We start from the raw sequence: 18,564 nt of genomic DNA on the forward strand, positions 1-18,564 counted from the left end.
TTCCTGAGCTCAGCCTGGATGGGTACAGGCACTGGGTAGTTGTCTACTCTGGAGTTATCCAGCAACTGTTCCAGTCCTTACCTGTTGGTATTTCCTGAGCTCAGCCTGGATGGGGACAGGCACCAGGTAGTTGTCTACTCTGGAGTTATCCAGCAGCTGTTCCAGTCCTTACCTGTTGGTATTTCCTGAGCTCAGCCTGGATGGGTACAGGCACCAGGTAGTTGTCTACTCTGGAGTTATCCAGCAGCTGTTCCAGTCCTTACCTGTTGGTACTTCCTGAGTTCAGCCTGGATGGGGACAGGCACCAGGTAGTTGTCCAGCAACTGTTCCAGTCCTTACCTGTTGGTATTTCCTGAGCTCAGCCTGGATGGGTACAGGCACCAGGTAGTTGTCTACTCTGGAGTTATCCAGCAGCTGTTCCAGTCCTTACCTGTTGGTACTTCCTGAGTTCAGCCTGGATGGGGACAGGCACCAGGTAGTTGTCTACTCTGGAGTTATCCAGCAACTGTTCCAGTCCTTACCTGTTGGTACTTCCTGAGCTCAGCCTGGATGGGAACAGGCACCAGGTAGTTGTCCACCCTGGAGTTATCCAGCAGCTGTTCCAGTCCTTACCTGTTGGTATTTCCTGAGCTCAGCCTGGATGGGAACAGGCACCAGGTAGTTGTCCAGCAGCTGTTCCAGTCCTTACCTGTTGGTATTTCCTGAGCTCAGCCTGGATGGGGACAGGCACCAGGTAGTTGTCCACCCTGGAGTTATCCAGCAACTGTTCCAGTCCTTACCTGTTGGTATTTCCTGAGTTCAGCCTGGATGGGGACAGGCACCAGGTAGTTGTCTACCCTGGAGTTATCCAGCAGCTGTTCCAGGAACCTCCTCTCCTCAGCCTTCTTCTCTATCAGGTCTGCTGACATGTCGGGAGGGTTTGGGATCCCTGCCTGACAAATAAACAAACAAGCAAACAATGATTGATTAACATCTGATTAGTGGTATTGGGAAAATGACAACACTTACTGATCATATTTAACAGGTTTCAACTTTGTATGTCCTCTACAAGAAAGAATGAATTGACTTTCATTCTCTAACTTTCGCGATGGTTTGATGTTCGCGTTTTTTGCGGTGACCACTTCACCGCGAGCTTAAAACCCCCGCGAACATTTTTCCAATTGGCAGTAAGAGACGTGCATGGTGCTATCGCAAAATTAATTCCCCGCAAACTTAAATGCATTAATTGATAAACAAAAGGAAAAGTCTCTCACCTCTAGTGGCATGAGCCTGACCAGTGTGGCGAAGCACTGTGTGGCGAGGAGCCGCACACACTCCGTCTGGTCGCTCAACAACAACAACAACAAACGTTTCTCACCTCCAGTGGCATGAGCCTGACCAGTGTGGCGAAGCACTGCGTGGCGAGAAGCCGCACACACTCTGTCTGGTCGCTCATCCTGCCGAGTACTGGCACCACCAGCAGCACGATGTAGGGGATCATCACAACACCTAGCTTCTCTACTATGTCTGGGTACAAGGGGCTCGTTAAGAAAAATAATTTAGAAATCAATGTTTTATCTAGTTTACATGATTGTACCTCATCAGATCTACATGTAGCTTCTTTACTATGTCTGAACACCACAGACTCGTTAAGGAATTAAAAACTAAATTTATCTTGTTTACCTCGTCACATATGGAAGATATGGCTGAAAATTTGCAAAGGATTCTTTGATGTGTTGGACTGTATTTTCATTTTTTTTATTGTTATATGATGCCAACCCTATCAGTTCATGTATCTATGAAATAATACTCAAGAGACATAATTTTGATAAAGTTAAAAAAAATTTAAAAAAAAAATTAAAATAAAACAAAAATCCTAAAGGATACAGCTGAGTGCCTCCATGGCTCCCTCCCTCTGGACCTCCTCGGACGCCCCCAGCATGGGGATCACATGACCCAGCACCAGGTTCATGGTCTCCACGGTAACCACCTTACTGAGCATGCCCAGAACCCGGGCCGCCATGTGCCTGACGGCGGTGTAAGGGTGGCGCAGACAGGTGCATAGCTGCGGCAACGCTTGGATCAACTGGAAAAATAAGGGACCTTGTCAAAATTTAGAGAAGAGATTTTGATCCAGTTTAGCCCAGCCGAGAGCTAGTTTTCCACTGTGTAAGTTTTCCACTGTTTGTGACAGAGAAAACAGTATGTGTTGTACAGTATTTACAGGCTCATTGCACAAGGAAATTGCCAAGCTCTTTTCAGAAAGCACAATGATCATGGATCAACTGGAAAAATACATGTACAGGACCTTGTCAAAATGTGAAGAGAACTTTTGGAAGATACATTGTTAATAGATCGTCATGATACATCTTTTGACATACAATGTACACAATCATATGTACAGTATTTACAGCGCACAGAAGAAAATTCTCCTAGCTCTTCTGGACAAGAACTATGAACAGTGAGCCACGGCTTAACATCCTGTTCCAAAGAACTGCGGGCCTTTTGAGTAGAAAGTATGTCGGGATAGAGGCAAGCGGGTTGGGGGCTATAGCAGATGGGAACTCTGACCCTGTTGGTCCAGGAGAAGGGTTGCTAACAACTGGGCTATACATGGTACCCTAGACAGGGACTTTGGAGAGTTCATACTTGCAGACTCCTAGCTTTGAACCTACCACTAAGAAAACAGATATCAGTGAATAATGATTACAAACTCCCAGGTGTCTGTGACCCACAACTGATGACAAAATTCATGTAAATGTCTGAAATCTGAGGCCAAATTCTCTGAAAAACAAATATGAATATACCAATATTGCTACAGAATGATACAATGACATCTAGCTTACTATTAAGATAGTTTTCACATTGTAAACGGAAAAAGTTGTTAATTGTTCTGACCTGTGTATGAAGTTGTTGATGTAAGGCCGGCCCCATCACTTCCACCACCTGTAGTGCATTCACCAGGTCCTGGGCTGGGCCGTCATGGGTAGAGTCTACAGACAGCACGAGGACAAAACACATTGAATTTTGTTTTACTTATAGTTTGTCAGGATGAAAATAGAATATCAAGGGTGGAAAATTTGCAAACTTTTTACTATGCTACTCTCTGAACTAGGGCCATTGTTTCAAGAACATGTTTTGAGCAGCTACTACATAATATTTACCAAGCAATTTCTACACACTCTATGCTTCCAAGTATCAAGTATTTCGAATTTTTTCACCTGTCACTGACAGAGTAAAGTAGGGTTACATAGTAGTACCCACCTGCATCAGCAGGAAGGTTAACTGAGGACAGCGCCCCCACAGTGGCCTCCCACAGGTTCGGCAGGGCGGAGGTCAGCCCCGAGCCGAAGTGCCTGGCGATCTGTGTCAGCACCAGCCCTGCCCCGCGTACCTGCACTGCTGCCTGCTTCTGAGCCTGCAGAGGATAGAGGTTCAAACACAGACTGTAGTCTCAAACTCCGTACTACATAATTATCCATCTAAATGATCCCCATCTTGCAGGGATAAGATGCACAATGCTGATCCGAAGCTACCTCTATTTTGTGGGTTGGCACACACACACAGGCGCGTGCACACACACACACACACAGACAGACAAACACACACACACAGCCTTTTACACAGTCACATAATATTTTGAATTTTTCACTCAGGGACCCTCATCTTTTGCTCCAATACACACATCTCTCCAAAAATTTGTACTTCACTTAAAATTTCTTTGTCTACTCCAAAAATGTAGAAACACATGGTACTGCACACTCAAAGCTCCTCAGAGTCATATTATAACTCCAAGAAGAATGTTTGAAATCATTAAAAGGAATCAAAACCTAGTTGATTCATTAATACAGTGAATGGGGTTACCATGATGTCTATTGACCTTTGAATTCAAAATGGCTGATGGTTAATAAAAATGTTCTAACTGACCTCATCATCCTCAGCCAGAATCGCCTCCATATCGACCTTTAACCCTAGGTTCTTCCTGCCCCGCCCCCCTCGCCTGCTGGCCGTTGCTATGGCAGCGTCTCTCTGCTGCCGCACCAGCGTCAGGATTCCTGAGGTCTTGGACACCCCCTCCGTGCCGGGGGGGAATACAGGAGGGGTACCCCTGCCCGAGGGGGAGGGGGTGGCTGCCGGGGAGCCGCATACTGGGCTGGCTGGTCTGGATGCCGGTTCTGCATTTTGTAAGAGAGAAGTTTCAAGAAGTGATAGCTTTGTCAACAGGAAGAAATTGTCAAAACAGCCCTATATAAATATAGTATATTACACATACCTGTACACACACACAAACGCACAGAGTCACACACAGTACATATGCTTTAAACCGTTTCAATACACATGTTTGTCCTATATGTGATGTAAAAAAAGTACATGTATGGCCTGGTCAAAATCTGTTTGATTCAAAACTCTGTATCGTCTTCTCTAGGTATAGCTTGTGTGCTAAAAACTGTTTGCATGCGTTTTTTACCTTGTCAAAGAATCAAGTAATTTTGATGGTATGTTCCCAAATGTCATTTACTTTGAAGAAAAAACAAACTGTTGACAATGTCTGACTAACCCCTGATAGGCTGTAGTGGCTGAGTGACCAGAGGAGTTTGCACACAGTCTGCACAGGCGAAGCCCCGCAGGTTCCGGGTGATTTTGGGGTTTGGACAGGGGGTCCGGGTCATGGTCTGTTCTAGCAGCATGGCAAGACTTCTAGCAGCAGATTCCTGGAGGGAGGAAAGTACAGGGGTCTTTTACTAGACTCTGTTAGACTCTTAACAAGTAACATAATAGCATGACTTCTAGCAGCAGATTCCTGGGGGGAGGAAAGTACAGGGGTCTTTTACTAGACTCTGTTAGACTCTTAACAAGTAACATAATAGCATGACTTCTAGCAGCAGATTCCTGGGGGGAGGAAAGTACAGGGGTCTTTTACTAGACTCTGTTAGACTCTTAACAAGTAACATAATAGCATGACTTCTAGCAGCAGATTCCTGGGGGGAGGAAAGTACAGGGGTCTTTTACTAGACTCTGTTAGACTCTTAACAAGTAACATAATAGCATGACTTCTAGCAGCAGATTCCTTGGGGGTGGAAAGGGTTCCTTTACTTACCTTTATAAAGGTTAGACATCCAGGTAAACAATACAATTTCTATCTCAGTCTACAACTGGATAAAAAACGGATATTTACTTCCGGACATTTCGAGTGAAATCCATCACTCTTCTTTAACATCACTAGAATGAAATGGCAGGACAATTCAATACTGTAACAATTCAATTCTAGTTAGCTGTACTTGTACTAAATTGTTCTGCCAGCTGTTCATTTTAGTGACACTTAAGAAGAGTGATGGATGTCACTCAAAACATTAGGAAGTAAATTTTTGCTTTTTATTCAGTTGTAGAGATTAACTTTGAAGGTTCCTTCACTGTGTATGAGACTCTTTGCAAATGTATGGCTTAAAACAAAAGCATAAAGCTCTGAATTTGTTGACACATATATTTAGTCTTAGCAATACTGTGGTTATGAAAAAATTTACACCATATCATCACCAGATTACAACATGAAATCCCCACTCTACAACTAGCAATGGTTCTTCTTGCATATCTAATGCATACTTTGATGTACAGTATTTGCCAAATAAGGTAAAAGTTCTTAAAATGTGTTTAAGGTGTTTTTTTCTGGCAATGCCCTATAGTTACATTACGCTTGCTGCTTTAGCAAGGGTAAAGAGACTCAAAATATATGATGATCATTGTGTATTCAATTAAATTTTTTTTTTTAAACATCAGATTCTGAAGAACATCTCACCTGCAACAGTGAGTTGTCCTCCCTTTTCAGGGTGTCCATGAGCGGACGTATGACAGGGTTGAGTTTGTCGGGCAGGAGTCGGAGTGACACGAGCGCGCCGGCCACGCTGCACTGGACCCGCAGGTGGTGCAGGCCGTGTTCCGCACCGGTCTCCTGAACCGCCGCCTGCAGCTGGGACCTCCGACCCTCCAGCCTCTGTGGTGACAACGACATACAGATGATGTAATATGTTGTATCTGGGTATCCTCAATCAAAACATCTCATCTCACACGATTGAGAGTGTAAGTCTCACCACAAATGGAGCCAAATGATTGAATAAATTTGAATATGATTTCATTGCTTTTATGCTTTGAAAACTTTTTGCTTATTCCAGTGACTAATGTGGCTTTATGATAAGACTGTTTTTTAAACAGTGCTTTCCTGCATGTATGCAGAGTTTGCCGTTCATAGTATTAAGAGAGTGACAAATGTTATGCCAAATAGATACAAAATCATATTCAGTTGCTTGAGCAACTGCCATTTGTTGTATCTTTAATGAGAGGTAACAACTAGCCACTACCACATGCCTACAATTTTTCATCAATCTAATCTCACCTAAGTCTATATTTAGTTCACATGTTGCATTGTTTATTGTTTATTGTATGTTGCTCTTTCATTCCCTCACACCGCATGCACCCACCTGTAGCTGGTTGGGCATGACCGCCTGACTGCAGTGGGTTGCAGCCAGGGCAGAGGCCTGCTCCACGGTCAGTAAGCTCCCCTGTCTGGCCATGGAGTCTACAGGACATCCACAGGCCTGGAGGGCAGTCAGGAACGCCTAGAGTATAATGATGTACAATAGTTAATTATCAGTAAGCTCCCCTGTCAGGGGTACTGTTTACAGGACATCCACATGCTTGGAGGGCAGTCAGGAACGCCTGTAAGGTACGATATCATAGTGTAGAGAAATGCTAGTAAGCTACCCTGTCTGGTATAGTGTCTATGGGACAGCCACAGGCCTGGAGAGCAGTCAGGAATGCCAATAGTAGTAAATGTACAATATTTAAGTGTGGAGAATTGTTAGTAAACTGCCCTGTCTGGCCATGGAGTCTACAGGACAACCACAGGCTTGGAGGGCTGTCAGGAATGCCTGTAATGTATAATACTGCAGTGTAGAGAACAGTCAGTAAGCTTCCCTGTCTGGCGATGGAGTCTACCAGACACCCATAGGCTTGGAGGGCTGTCAGGAACACCTTCAATGTTTGATATTGCAGTGTGGAGAAATGTCAGTAAGCTACCCTGTCTAGTAAAATGTCTACTTTCCGATGCTTACAGCAGTAAAAAGTTCAGCACCAGGGACAGCACTGTTCTAGTGCATGGACCAGTGCAGAAGAAAAGACAGACAGTAGACTGACCCTGCACTCCGTCTGCATAGTGATAGAATGTGTGGTGATCTCATTGTAGTACAAGTCAGCTACAACCGTGTGAAACTAACCAGCAAATCACAATAAATAAAACCAATCTACACAGTCACTAATCGCCCCACCAACCAACCATCCAAGACAACCTATCAACAACAAATCAACCAATTAAACCTTAAGCAGTCCATTGACCAACACAGAAACTTTTTGGGAACAAAATACAGACTGTACCAGTATTGTACAGACACCAGGAAAAATAGAAAAATGATATCTAAAAATTAGCACAAAGAAAACAAACATCAAACAAACTGTTAACTGACCCTGCACTCTGTCTGCATAGTGGTAAACTGTGTGGTGATCTCATCGTAGTACAAGTTCTCCGTCAGCACCTCCTGTAGCCGCTGTCTCACAGCCAGGGGACAGCAGCTATCCTGGCTGTGGGCCTGTGGGAAAATAAAACATATTTTTAGTAAATGTTTTTGTTTTTCTATACATTGAATCTATTAGTTTTTATTGCATAAATCATGCCAGGATAGCTATAGATAGCAATGCAGATATTGAGTATCAGGATGTATATGTTAGGGTGCCTATAAATACCAAATTTCAAGTCAATCCATAACTTGATCTAAAGTAACATGAATCAAAGTTGAAAAGTTCTGAAAGCCTTTTACAGATTTGGGCCCCTACTGACATAATAAGCGATTCTACGAACAACAGTAAACATAAAACTATGATCATGCATTATTCTCCATATCTCAATGAAAAATCAACTCAGAGATGAACAGCCCCTGATTGAGCATGAAAACCATCTAAGTTGATTTAATTTCTGAGTTGAAGAACAGTTTATATCAGTCTACATAAAGGACAAACCTGTTGAAACTCAGCCCAGGTCAAATGTTTTTACAAGTTTACTATTTAACACAGAGGATGCGTTATTCTCCAAATGATGAAATAAGCAACTCAGAAAAGAAAAGAACACCACCGACCTGTTGAAACTCAGCCCAGTTCCTAACCACCAGAGCAGCCACCATCCGCTGGATAGCAGACTTCCCACTCAGGTGGAAGCACAGCAGCTGTCCAAGGCTGTCCACCGGTGCTGTCTCGCCCGGCTGTAAAGTGGGCAGGGGCTGGCCGATGTATGATGACAGGCAACCCAACAACCTACAGGGAAAAATGTCAAAGGGTCAAAATTAATGTTAACACAGCAGCTGTCCAAGGCTATCCACTGGTGCTGTCTCACCCGGTTGTAAAGTGGGCAGTGGCTGGCCGATGTAGGATGACAGGCAACCCAACAACCTACAGGGAAACAAAGTCAATGGTTCAAATGGCACAGCAGCTATCCCCCGGTGCTGTCTCACATGGCTGTAAAGTGGGCAGTGGCTGGCCGATGTAAGATGACAGGCAACCCAACAACCTACAGAGAAAAAGTCAATGGTTCAAAATTAATGTAAACACAGCAGCTGTCCAAGGTTATCCACTGGTGCTGTTTCGCCCAGCTGTATAGTGGGCAGCGGCTGTCAGATGTATGATGGCAGGCAACCAAGCAACCTACAGGGAAACAAAGTCAAATGAAAACACAGCAGCTATCCAAGGCTGTCCACCAGTGCTATCTCGCCCAGCTGTAAAGTTGGCAGCAGCTGGCCAATGAAGGATGGCATGACAACCCAGCAATCTAGTAAGAACATTGAATTTCGATTTGTACATTCTACAATCATATGGCATTATATGATCAACTTGACATGTACAACTCTACATTGTAGTGCAGCAACCATGATTTGTTGAAATAATCACAGTCTTGTTGCAACAGTAACTCGAATCATAAAGGACAAAGCCAAACGTCAAGGTCACCTGACAGCAGTGAGTCGTGCCTTGATGACACAGTGGTCCCTGGACTGCGGGGTATCCATGGTAACAGACTCCGCCCCTCCGATGTACTCCCGGACCTCCTTGATGATGGGGGCTGTACGGCTCCGGGGTGTGGAAGGTCCTCTTTCCTGGAGTAACAACAAACAAAATCATGGCATCAAGGTTCTAAAACTGAGATCTAAATATAATATCTTAGATATTCTAGGCCACCAGAGAGTGACTCACAACAAGGTTTTCATAATGGGGGTACCATTGAATGCCTTGGTTTAAAGTTTACATTTTTTTCCAGTTTTGAATACTATCTTCCAAAACTCAGTTCAATGGTTGGAAATCAGGGGAAACACTGGAGAAACACACCCAGCAGAAGAGGAGATATCTGCTGTGTATATCTTACCCTTTTCCCTAGTCAGGGGGTTCCTAATGTTTGCTTTGGAGGATCTATATCCAAAAGGTTTCCTTTCCTCCCTAAAGGTTTTCCAATTAGAGACTGTGATTCCAATGTGTTTTCCTTGTGTTTTATGGTAATCAATCAGTCCTAGGGTGAGGTCTGGGTTGTATTTAGCAGACAGCAAGCATCCCAATGGGTTTTACATTGACTTTTGCATTCTTCAGTCATGGATTGGAATCACCATGGAAAAGTGTCCCAGTATGTGCTCTACTACATAAGTTATTTTTGTTCTTACCTTTCCCTTCATCCGGCTGTCTACCAGCATGGTGGAGTCTATCTGCACCTGCGCCGGCTGCATGGCCAGACACAACCAGGCACTGAGCCAGGGGCAGGCGGCTGCAACCAGATACTCCAGGGGAGCCTTCTCTAGCAGCTTCAGCCACACCTAAACATACAGAGATGTTAGCTTTAATACGCCAGACACAACCAGGCACTGAGCCAGGGGCAGGCGGCTGCAACCAGATACTCCAGGGGAGCCTTCTCTAGCATCTTCAGCCACACCTAAACATACAGAGATGTTGGCTTTCACTACCCTTGGATAAAAGGAGGTCCGACATTTGAGAAGAGCGCAGCACCTCCAGCAGGTGAAAGTACTTTCGAAAACAGTAGGGGTCCTTCTTGGTGTCAGTGGATCAAATAAATTTGTCTAGATATGAGAGGTGCAGGTAAAATTTGTCTGGTGCATGCATGCAGTTAATTTTAAATGTTACCTGCACCAGTGCAGGAATGCAGAAAAAAGTATTTCGAGCCCTGGTATACAATACAAAACAAGTACCTTCTGTACGATCTCCAGGATGGTATCCTTAGTCTCTGTGATGCTGCGCTGGTACACGTGCCGCAGGGCGTCCTGCAGCAGCGGCGGCAGCCAATCAGAGCAGGGCGCCTGCGGAAAATCAACATCCAGACATAAGGGTAGGTATCGTTACTGGTACAAACCGGTTTTCGTGTTGAACCAGTCCGAAAAAAAAAACACCTGAAAAAAACAGTGGACCGGATCTGGGACTGATTAGAATATGAACAGATGTATTTGGCAGGTGGTCATACATTTCAGGGCTTGCTGGTTGAAGAAAATAAAAAGAGCAAAGTAGAGTAGAGTCTGTAGTCATTTCTACCAACTTGAAGTCTCTATAGTCAAACTTAGCATTGTTTATATGAAGATAGCATTTTCAAATGCCAGTGAGAGTTGCATTTTCTCACTTTCAGAGGGTAGATGTTGATGGTACAGAAGCTTACATGAATAACAAGCCTGTGCATTGTGAACCAGTAAGAATAGAAGGTGACAGACAAAATGTCCGTGGAATAAAGCACTTGGTTACATACAAAGAATCTTGTTTTGATATGTTACCTGGGGGCTGTCGGAGACTAAGAGTGTGTGGATGGTCTCCAGGGAGGCCTTCCTGACGGAGGGGATGGTGTGATGTAGGAACGGCCACAGACGGGGAACCAATGTCGTCAGCACAGCTCCACAACTAGTTAGGAACAAACACAAACTTTCAGAAGATGGTGCTTACAACTTACTGTCTTAGACATAGAAGTTGAACACGAATTTTCAGAACTAAATTATGTCATTGTATGCACATTTCACATTTGGGCATGCCCTTTCTCTTTTTCGAAAGGTGTTGTGGGTTCGGCTCTCCTCAAACACGGGACCTCCATTAACATCCTATCAGAGGGATGTCTCTAACTCAAGCTACATACTATTTCCAGTTACACAACATGACCCAATATGACAAAATGACCCTTCACCTTGTCTGTGCTGTGACCCCAGGATAAGTCAGCAGGGAAGCCAGCAGTAACATGATGCTGTTTGTGGAAGCTGTCATTCACTTATCACAGCTGGTAGGACAGCATTTGGCAAGGGACAGAAATATTACACCTTAACTGGCATGTGCTGTCATAAAGAGTAGGACAAAGGACAGCACACCTTACCTTGTCTGTGCTGTCACACAGGGTAGGACAGCATTTGGCTAATGACAGCACGTATCTTGATGACACCTTACCTTTTCTGTGCTGTGACCCCAGGATATGTCAGCAGGGAGGCAGTAACAGCAACATTCACTAATCACAGCTGCATAGTAGGACAGCATTTGGCTAATGACAGCACATAATCACACCTTACCTTGTCTGTGCTGTGACCCCAGGATAGGTCAGCAGGGAGGCCAGCAGCAGCATGATGCTGTTAGTGGATGCTGTCAGGTCGTCCAGCTCCAACAGCGCGTCCCACAGGATCTCAACAATGCCAGGAACCTGCGGGAAAAGTAAGAGAGTGGAATCCGATTTATAACATATTGTCAGACGTATCAAGCACATCAATGTGGGTGGCCTTACCAATGTGAACAGAGCAAGGATCCAGACAGCAGTGATGGTGATGATAATGATGTCTGCTTCTTTGCTTCCAAATATCAATGGGGAGGTTGTCCTCATTAATAGGCTTTCATGTGGCTGTGTAGCCCAGTATACTTTGATTAATTGGCTACGACAGTCACTATTATTACTATAATAAGTGTATATTATCATTATTTAAGCAAAAAATGGCTACTAGTTGCTATACCCGGTGTCAGGTGAAATGATAATATTTCATTTCGCTGACTACTGTGATGTTTTAAACCATTGTCCATTTGTTTTGATTCGGTGGCAACACTGTGGTACTTGATCTTTCTTAAATCAAAAAGTACAGAGTAACACAGTGAAGAAAAATTGTTGTCTCAAAAACACCAACAAACTGGCTCCGGCCCTGAGGTGTTGCCAAAAAAACCATACCTGCAGCGGGAGTATTTTGACCAGAGAGTCGACGACAGGGACGATGCTGGCTGCTGCCACGGCAACCACATCATCCACACTGTCCTGGAGACCCTGGACGATCGCCGGGACGATGGAGGGGAGGGTGGCCTCCACCAGTTCCTGTGGAGGAATAAACAATATTGTCAATCAATTAATAAATCTATTGACAGATCTATCAATTAAGCAAAAGGTGAAAAATGAGTACCTAGGGCGTCCCTCAAATAGGACAATAAATGGAGGTCCTGTGTTCTGGAAGAGCCACACCTATCAATCGATGAATCGATCTATTGACAGATCTATCAATGAAGCCATAAGTAATGCTTAATGTAGAACACTGTATAAAAGCGTGCTGTCGGGGGACCCTTGACAATTGACTGTCAATGATAGGAGGTTCCACCAATTCCAGTACCTAAGATATCAATAATCAATCAATGAATCAATCAACCAATAAATAAATCAATTTATCTATCAATTTTCAAATGTACAATGTCATCATATGTGTACCAGTCTAAAAGCAGTCTCACAAATCTTACCTTCCTAACAGCCAGTAGATATTTGAGCCCCAGGAGCCCCCCATGCCTAACCTCCCACTGGGGCTGCTCCAGGAGCTGCATCAGGATTCCCAGGACCCCCTTCACACCCTCGGAGGTCATGTGATGCAGCACGGCCCCTAGTGTCTGGGCACATGTTTCTCTCACTGGGGCAACAACCTGGGGACAAAAGGGCAACATTCAACGTCTGTTGCAAGAAAATTTTACATGATTGTCCAGAAAAAGTCAATTCTTTGAAATTGATACCTCCATGAAACATGAAGGTGTAGTTTTTGGTGTGTCTAGCTGTCTGTCTGTTTGTGTTTCCGGATATTTGCGGTCAGCATAACTGCGTTGTTATGGTTTGTAAATGATACTGTTTTCCCTTCCCTGAAAATGGTGTAATGGTCAAGTGAGAAGAGTGTTTGCCTAGCATTTAGCAGGTTAAATCTTGATCTCGGCCAAGTCAAACCAAAGACTTAAGATATTTACTTTGAATACACACCACTACCAGTGGACTAGCCCCTTGCTGTAGTGGTTGCACAAAGTTGTGTGGCCCAAGGGCTATTGAAACAGAGATGGGCACCACCCTATACACCATCTAGTGCAGGAAGGACTGTCACTAACCAACCAGCCCCCAACTTGGGACCATGTAAAAGTTTCTTACCTCGTCGGACACAAAGTCCCCAAACCTGTCCAGGGAGAAGACACAGAGTAGTCTCAGGGCCACGTCTTCTAACCATTGCTGGTTACTGCTGTCCAGCTGGTAAACAAACAAACAAACAAACATGTAAACACAGTCAGAGTAAACACAAAAAGCAGTCTCAGGTCAACGTCTTGTAACCATTGCTGATTACTGCTGTCCAGCTGGGAAACAAACAAACAAACAAACAAACATGTAAACACAGTCAGAGTAAACACAGAGTAGTCTCAGGGCCATGTCTTCTAACCACTGCTGGTTACTGCTGTCCAGCTGGTAAACAAACAAACAAACAAGCAAACATGTAAACACAGTCAGAGTAAACACACAGTAGTCTTAGTGCCACGTCTTCTAACCACTGCTGGTTACTGCTGTCCAGCTGGTAAACAAACAAACAAACAAACAAACATGTAAACACAGTCAGAGTAAATACACAGCAGTCTCAGGGCCACGTCCTCTAACCACTGCTGGTTACTGCTGTCCAGCTGGGAAACAAACAAACAAACAAACAAACAAAATGTGCTGTATGTTCATGAAAGAACCTTAAGTTTTCCTATATTTCTTTACACAATGGTTTTATAGTCTTCATTGGAGGCTAATCTTTCAGTATAAAATTGAAACACATTATCATGTCCTTGTACCAAGAGTTTACAAGGAAACACGTAATAATCAAACTTCAGGTAAAATATAAAAATTGTTCTACCTGTTCGGCAGGGGCGTCAGCTGTCCTACCAGCACCCTTCCCATGAGTCTTTGCTATCTCCCTGAGCCCAGTACCTGCCCCGTGTCTCACCTGAAGGCAACAAACAGGTGAGAAAAAAATTCAATTCTAAACTTGAGTCAAGTATTGTTTGGCTTTCATGCGTGTGTGTGTGTGTGTGTGTGTGTGTGTGTGTGTGTGTGTGTGTGTGTGCATGTGTGTGTATTGCTGGATTTTTCTGATACTAAACTTACAGAATAAATATAAAATATGGTCCCATATCTGTCAATACTTTGCCAGATACAAATTATTCTACATCATTGCTTTCATGGTACATGTAGGTTCTCATTTCCACCTGTAAACTACCTTTTCCATTAGGTCCCACATCTGTGGCATATCAGGGGATTCAAACCCAGGACCTCTAGGTTCTGCGCCAAACACCCTAACTGTCATACCAACACAACGTCGCAACAGTTCACCACTCGCTGGATAAAAGAGTCTCACCTCCCAACTTGGGCTGAACAAGTCGTTGAGGAGCACCTCACAGAAGGACTCAAAGGGCCAGTCTTCTGACTGGGAACAAAAACAGTGAGGACCAGTAAGTTTAGACAAAATAGAAAAAAAACAAAGAGGCTGCGTAGATATTGTCAACCATTAGTATAACCAGAAGGGGTATTGGTACACAATGTAAAAAGCAAGGTTTTAAAAGTTAATCAAAGAACTGGTCGATAAAATTGGAAACGGTCAGACATTTCTGACAGAAAAAGATGTCTTTGACAGTGACTGTCCGTGACAAAAGACACCCAATATCTAGATGTTGTCCGACCATTTTCAAATTTACCCCTAATCCAGTTTCTTGGCACAATGTAAAACTATTTGGATGACATCAGATACAGAACCCCCTGTTGAAAATCATGACTAAACAAAGGAACAAACAAACAAACACAGATGACCCCTGACCTCCTCAAACATGACGCTGCTGTCCAGTACTTGGTCCATGACGACCCTGTCTGCATCAGCCGGCTGGTCCACCAGGACAGCTGTGGTTCTCTTCCTCTTGGGATCAGGCTCCTCCCCCTGGCTCTGCGAGTTGGAACTGCAGCAGACAATTCACAATCAGAGTCTTAAAGAGGAAAGGTAAAGTGGTCAGATCTTAAACTCAGAAGATGAAGCATGGCACATATTTGTTAAAAGTAGAGTAAAGTCCTTAATCAAGGTGGTCTCCCTTCTTGAAAGTGCTTACATCCAAGTTTTATGTATGTTTTAACTCTTAAAATGCTGTTGCTTGCTATAGGATTCCAAACCTTTAATGACTTCACCATAATATCATGATGTAGACCAAGACATGTCTATAGATGAAAACAAATAACAGAAATGTCCATTAACAAATTGCCGAATTGCTCTGTTCACGAAACAATGAATTTTTCAACAAAGTAGTGTGAGATATTTTTAAGAAACTATGATATTTTGCAACTGGATGTGCTTTCTTTTTGTGCCTGCTTCAATGCATTTCTCACAAACTTTTGACTGACTTTTAACTACACTATTAGGAAGAATATTTTGGGGGGTTAGTTACCTGAGGTCAGGCACACCCTCCTGGATGTCCTTTGACCTCTGCTTGGCGAGTGACTTGGCTTTCCGTTTGGCTCGGTTCTTCTCCCGCGCGCTCATGCCAGGCTTCACTGCTGCCATCTCCTGGGCTACTGCATCCGCTGCAGACAGCTGTAGGAAGGGCAGACAGAATGAAGTGGATTGTTCGAACTTTTTTTCTGAAGGTTTTTGTTCAATTGATGGGCATCCATTTTGTTCAATTGATAATCTGTATCTCTGTCATATCTTATCTGGCCCTTACCTTCTTTATGATCTCAGTGATAAGCAGCCGACTGGCTAATTTGAGCTCACTAATGGATAAAGGTTCAAACAAACAAACAAACAAATGTACAATTTTTCAAAAATTACTTAATGAGGTTTTCCGCAAAACAAGGCTACAGTACAGGATTCTGAAGACAGATGTATGTTTACCATTGACTTGAGAAGTTTGCTACAAAATGTAATCCAACACCACAGGGTGCCTGCTACTTTACCAGTAACCATGGTGACAGCTATCTGGTCCAGGTCATTGACCATATTTATTTCAAGAAGAATAGGAAGGAGAAAAAACAAAAACAAAGTACCAGCGGACCTGTGTCCGTTGCTGCCTCTGTGCATGACTGCTGAGTTCCAGTCTCATCACCAGGACAGGGAGAACTGATGTCTTATTATGTTCACAACATTACAACTTCTGTAAGAAGATAAGAAACGGACCAAAAACAAACCTGTATCCGTTGCTGCCTCTGTGCGTGACTGTTGAGTTCCGGCCTCATCACCAGGTCTTCGTCCTGGAAGAACTGCTGTGTGTCGACGCCCACCGCGCCCGCTACGTCCAGACCCAGCCGCTTGTGGATCTGTTTCTTCTGGTACACCAGGCGCTCCTTTGGATCCATGGCTGAAAGGGACAGGGAGGAACATGTCTTATTATGTTTAAGATCACAACAATTACTGTTCTTGCTTCCCAGCCATGTGCAAGGGACAGGCTCATAGCCAGGCATGCGTCATAATCCCAGACCCAGCCGCTTGTGGATCTGTTTCTTCTGGTACACCAGGCACTCCTTTGGATCCATGGCTAAAAGGGACAAGGGGATCATTAAGATCTTATCAGCTAAAGACCACAACTAGGGATGGGTCTCTTTTTTTTCTTGTTGGACAGGTCTGGAAAAAAATGGACCTGACAAAATCAGTAAACTCAATTTTCGACTGATTGAAAAATGAAAATTATACTGGCAAGCATTCTCATGTTTTGAGTATTGCCCATTCAGGAGTTTTCACATACAATCAGGTCCAGGTTCAGGTCCGACCTGCACCTGATCCTCTGGACCTGGACAGTATCTACAGCGTTTCTGTATCTGTACTGGTACCCACCCCATCATAACAATTTCTATAACTCTCTACAGCTGGATAAAGAATCAGATTTACTTCCAAACGTTTCGAGTGACATCCATCACTCTTCTTAAGCAACTCATATCCAGTTACTTGAGTAACTGCTTTTTGGCATATCTTATTACCTGGATGTCTAACCTTTATCAAAAAAATATCATGGTTCAGAACCATACCTGCAAGTTCATTTTCGTCCACGTCGAACTCAGTGCCAGCGGACCCTAACAGTGCGGAGCCCTTCTGTAACACTCGTGTGATGTCAAACCTGGAGAACTCCAACTTGTCACTGCGGTCTCTCACAGGCGTGGACCTGCCTTCTGAGGGGTCTGGAAATACACATTATACACTTGACTCACTTGCATTAATTGTGTCTTAGCCTTGGTATTCTTTGAAATCCAAATTGTCCTCTATCTGAATAGTCTAACATTTCCTATTGGACATCTGAAATTGTCTTCATTCATAGTTAGAGTATAAAAGACCTGTTTCTTCCAGATCACTTCAATGTCACTGACGAAGGATAGTGGATTCTATTCGAATCGTCTGACCGTTTCCAAAACCATATCCAGTTGCTTGAGTAACTACTTTTTAGTGAATCTTATTACCTGGATGTCTAACCTACATCGATGTATCATACACTTAGTTTCTGATGATTCTTTTTTCTAATTACTGCATTAAATGTCGACTAATGATGATGTATTGTATGTATCTTAAAACCAATTTTGCAATTTAACAAAACCTTGCACAATGCTAAACTTTCTTCCAACACAAAGGTATATACACGGATCAAATTTTCAATGACCACTGTCGCCTTCTTCAGGATCAATACTGATGACCAATAACTTCAGAATGTAAAATCACCAGATTTACAGACACATGATCTTATTAACACATCATAATTTTTTGGATATGTGACATCAGCAATTGGTTAAACGTGCCAGGAAGTTTATGACAAACACTGTCTTTGTTCAGCGATGGTTTGATAAAATTCGACATCATGTATCCACAAGATCATGTGTTAAAAAGATAACGTGTCTGTAACATTCGCTCACCAAGAAACTGTCAATCAGTCCCAGAGCTCTAACCAGCTACAATTTTTTTTTCCGTCAGCCAATTCCTATTCCCACGAAAACACGAAAAACGGGTTTTTAATTAGATTATTGTATGCAAAAGATGCGCCGACACACTTCGTCAACAATCATAACAATAGCAAAACAAACAGTGTGTGGCTTTTTAATACGGCCGTGGACGGCGTCCCCAAGCAGCCTGTAGCTTCAACCAAGGATTTTTGTCCGTAAGGTTGATGGATTTGTTTTGAAATTTTTCCGTCACATGCAGCAAATTTCTGCCAATTGACGGAAAAACGGATGCTAGCTAGAGCTCTGATCAGTCCTCT

The 18,564-nt window shown here is 43.5% G+C and overlaps 1 protein-coding gene across 1 annotated transcript in view; it reads right to left on the reverse strand.

Moving 5' to 3' along the window:
• Window positions 1-18,564, reverse strand: part of LOC118428630 (TATA-binding protein-associated factor 172-like) — a gene marked incomplete in the record, with an annotated part of 36,096 nt that overhangs the window by 14,017 nt on the left and 3,515 nt on the right. The window contains 26 exon segments of the mRNA XM_035838736.1: window positions 780-932; window positions 1,358-1,506; window positions 1,867-2,065; window positions 2,878-2,972; window positions 3,244-3,397; window positions 3,907-4,154; window positions 4,538-4,691; window positions 5,774-5,968; window positions 6,453-6,590; window positions 7,494-7,616; window positions 8,160-8,334; window positions 9,022-9,167; window positions 9,723-9,872; window positions 10,263-10,370; window positions 10,833-10,956; window positions 11,607-11,734; window positions 12,248-12,388; window positions 12,802-12,978; window positions 13,466-13,561; window positions 14,202-14,291; window positions 14,703-14,771; window positions 15,159-15,294; window positions 15,775-15,920; window positions 16,514-16,708; window positions 16,838-16,860; window positions 17,348-17,488. Coding sequence (XP_035694629.1) covers window positions 780-932; window positions 1,358-1,506; window positions 1,867-2,065; window positions 2,878-2,972; window positions 3,244-3,397; window positions 3,907-4,154; window positions 4,538-4,691; window positions 5,774-5,968; window positions 6,453-6,590; window positions 7,494-7,616; window positions 8,160-8,334; window positions 9,022-9,167; window positions 9,723-9,872; window positions 10,263-10,370; window positions 10,833-10,956; window positions 11,607-11,734; window positions 12,248-12,388; window positions 12,802-12,978; window positions 13,466-13,561; window positions 14,202-14,291; window positions 14,703-14,771; window positions 15,159-15,294; window positions 15,775-15,920; window positions 16,514-16,708; window positions 16,838-16,860; window positions 17,348-17,488 — 3,653 coding nt within the window.

The sequence above is a fragment of the Branchiostoma floridae genome, chromosome 13 (genome assembly GCF_000003815.2).
Source record: "Branchiostoma floridae strain S238N-H82 chromosome 13, Bfl_VNyyK, whole genome shotgun sequence".
NCBI classification, from domain to species: domain Eukaryota; kingdom Metazoa; phylum Chordata; class Leptocardii; order Amphioxiformes; family Branchiostomatidae; genus Branchiostoma; species Branchiostoma floridae.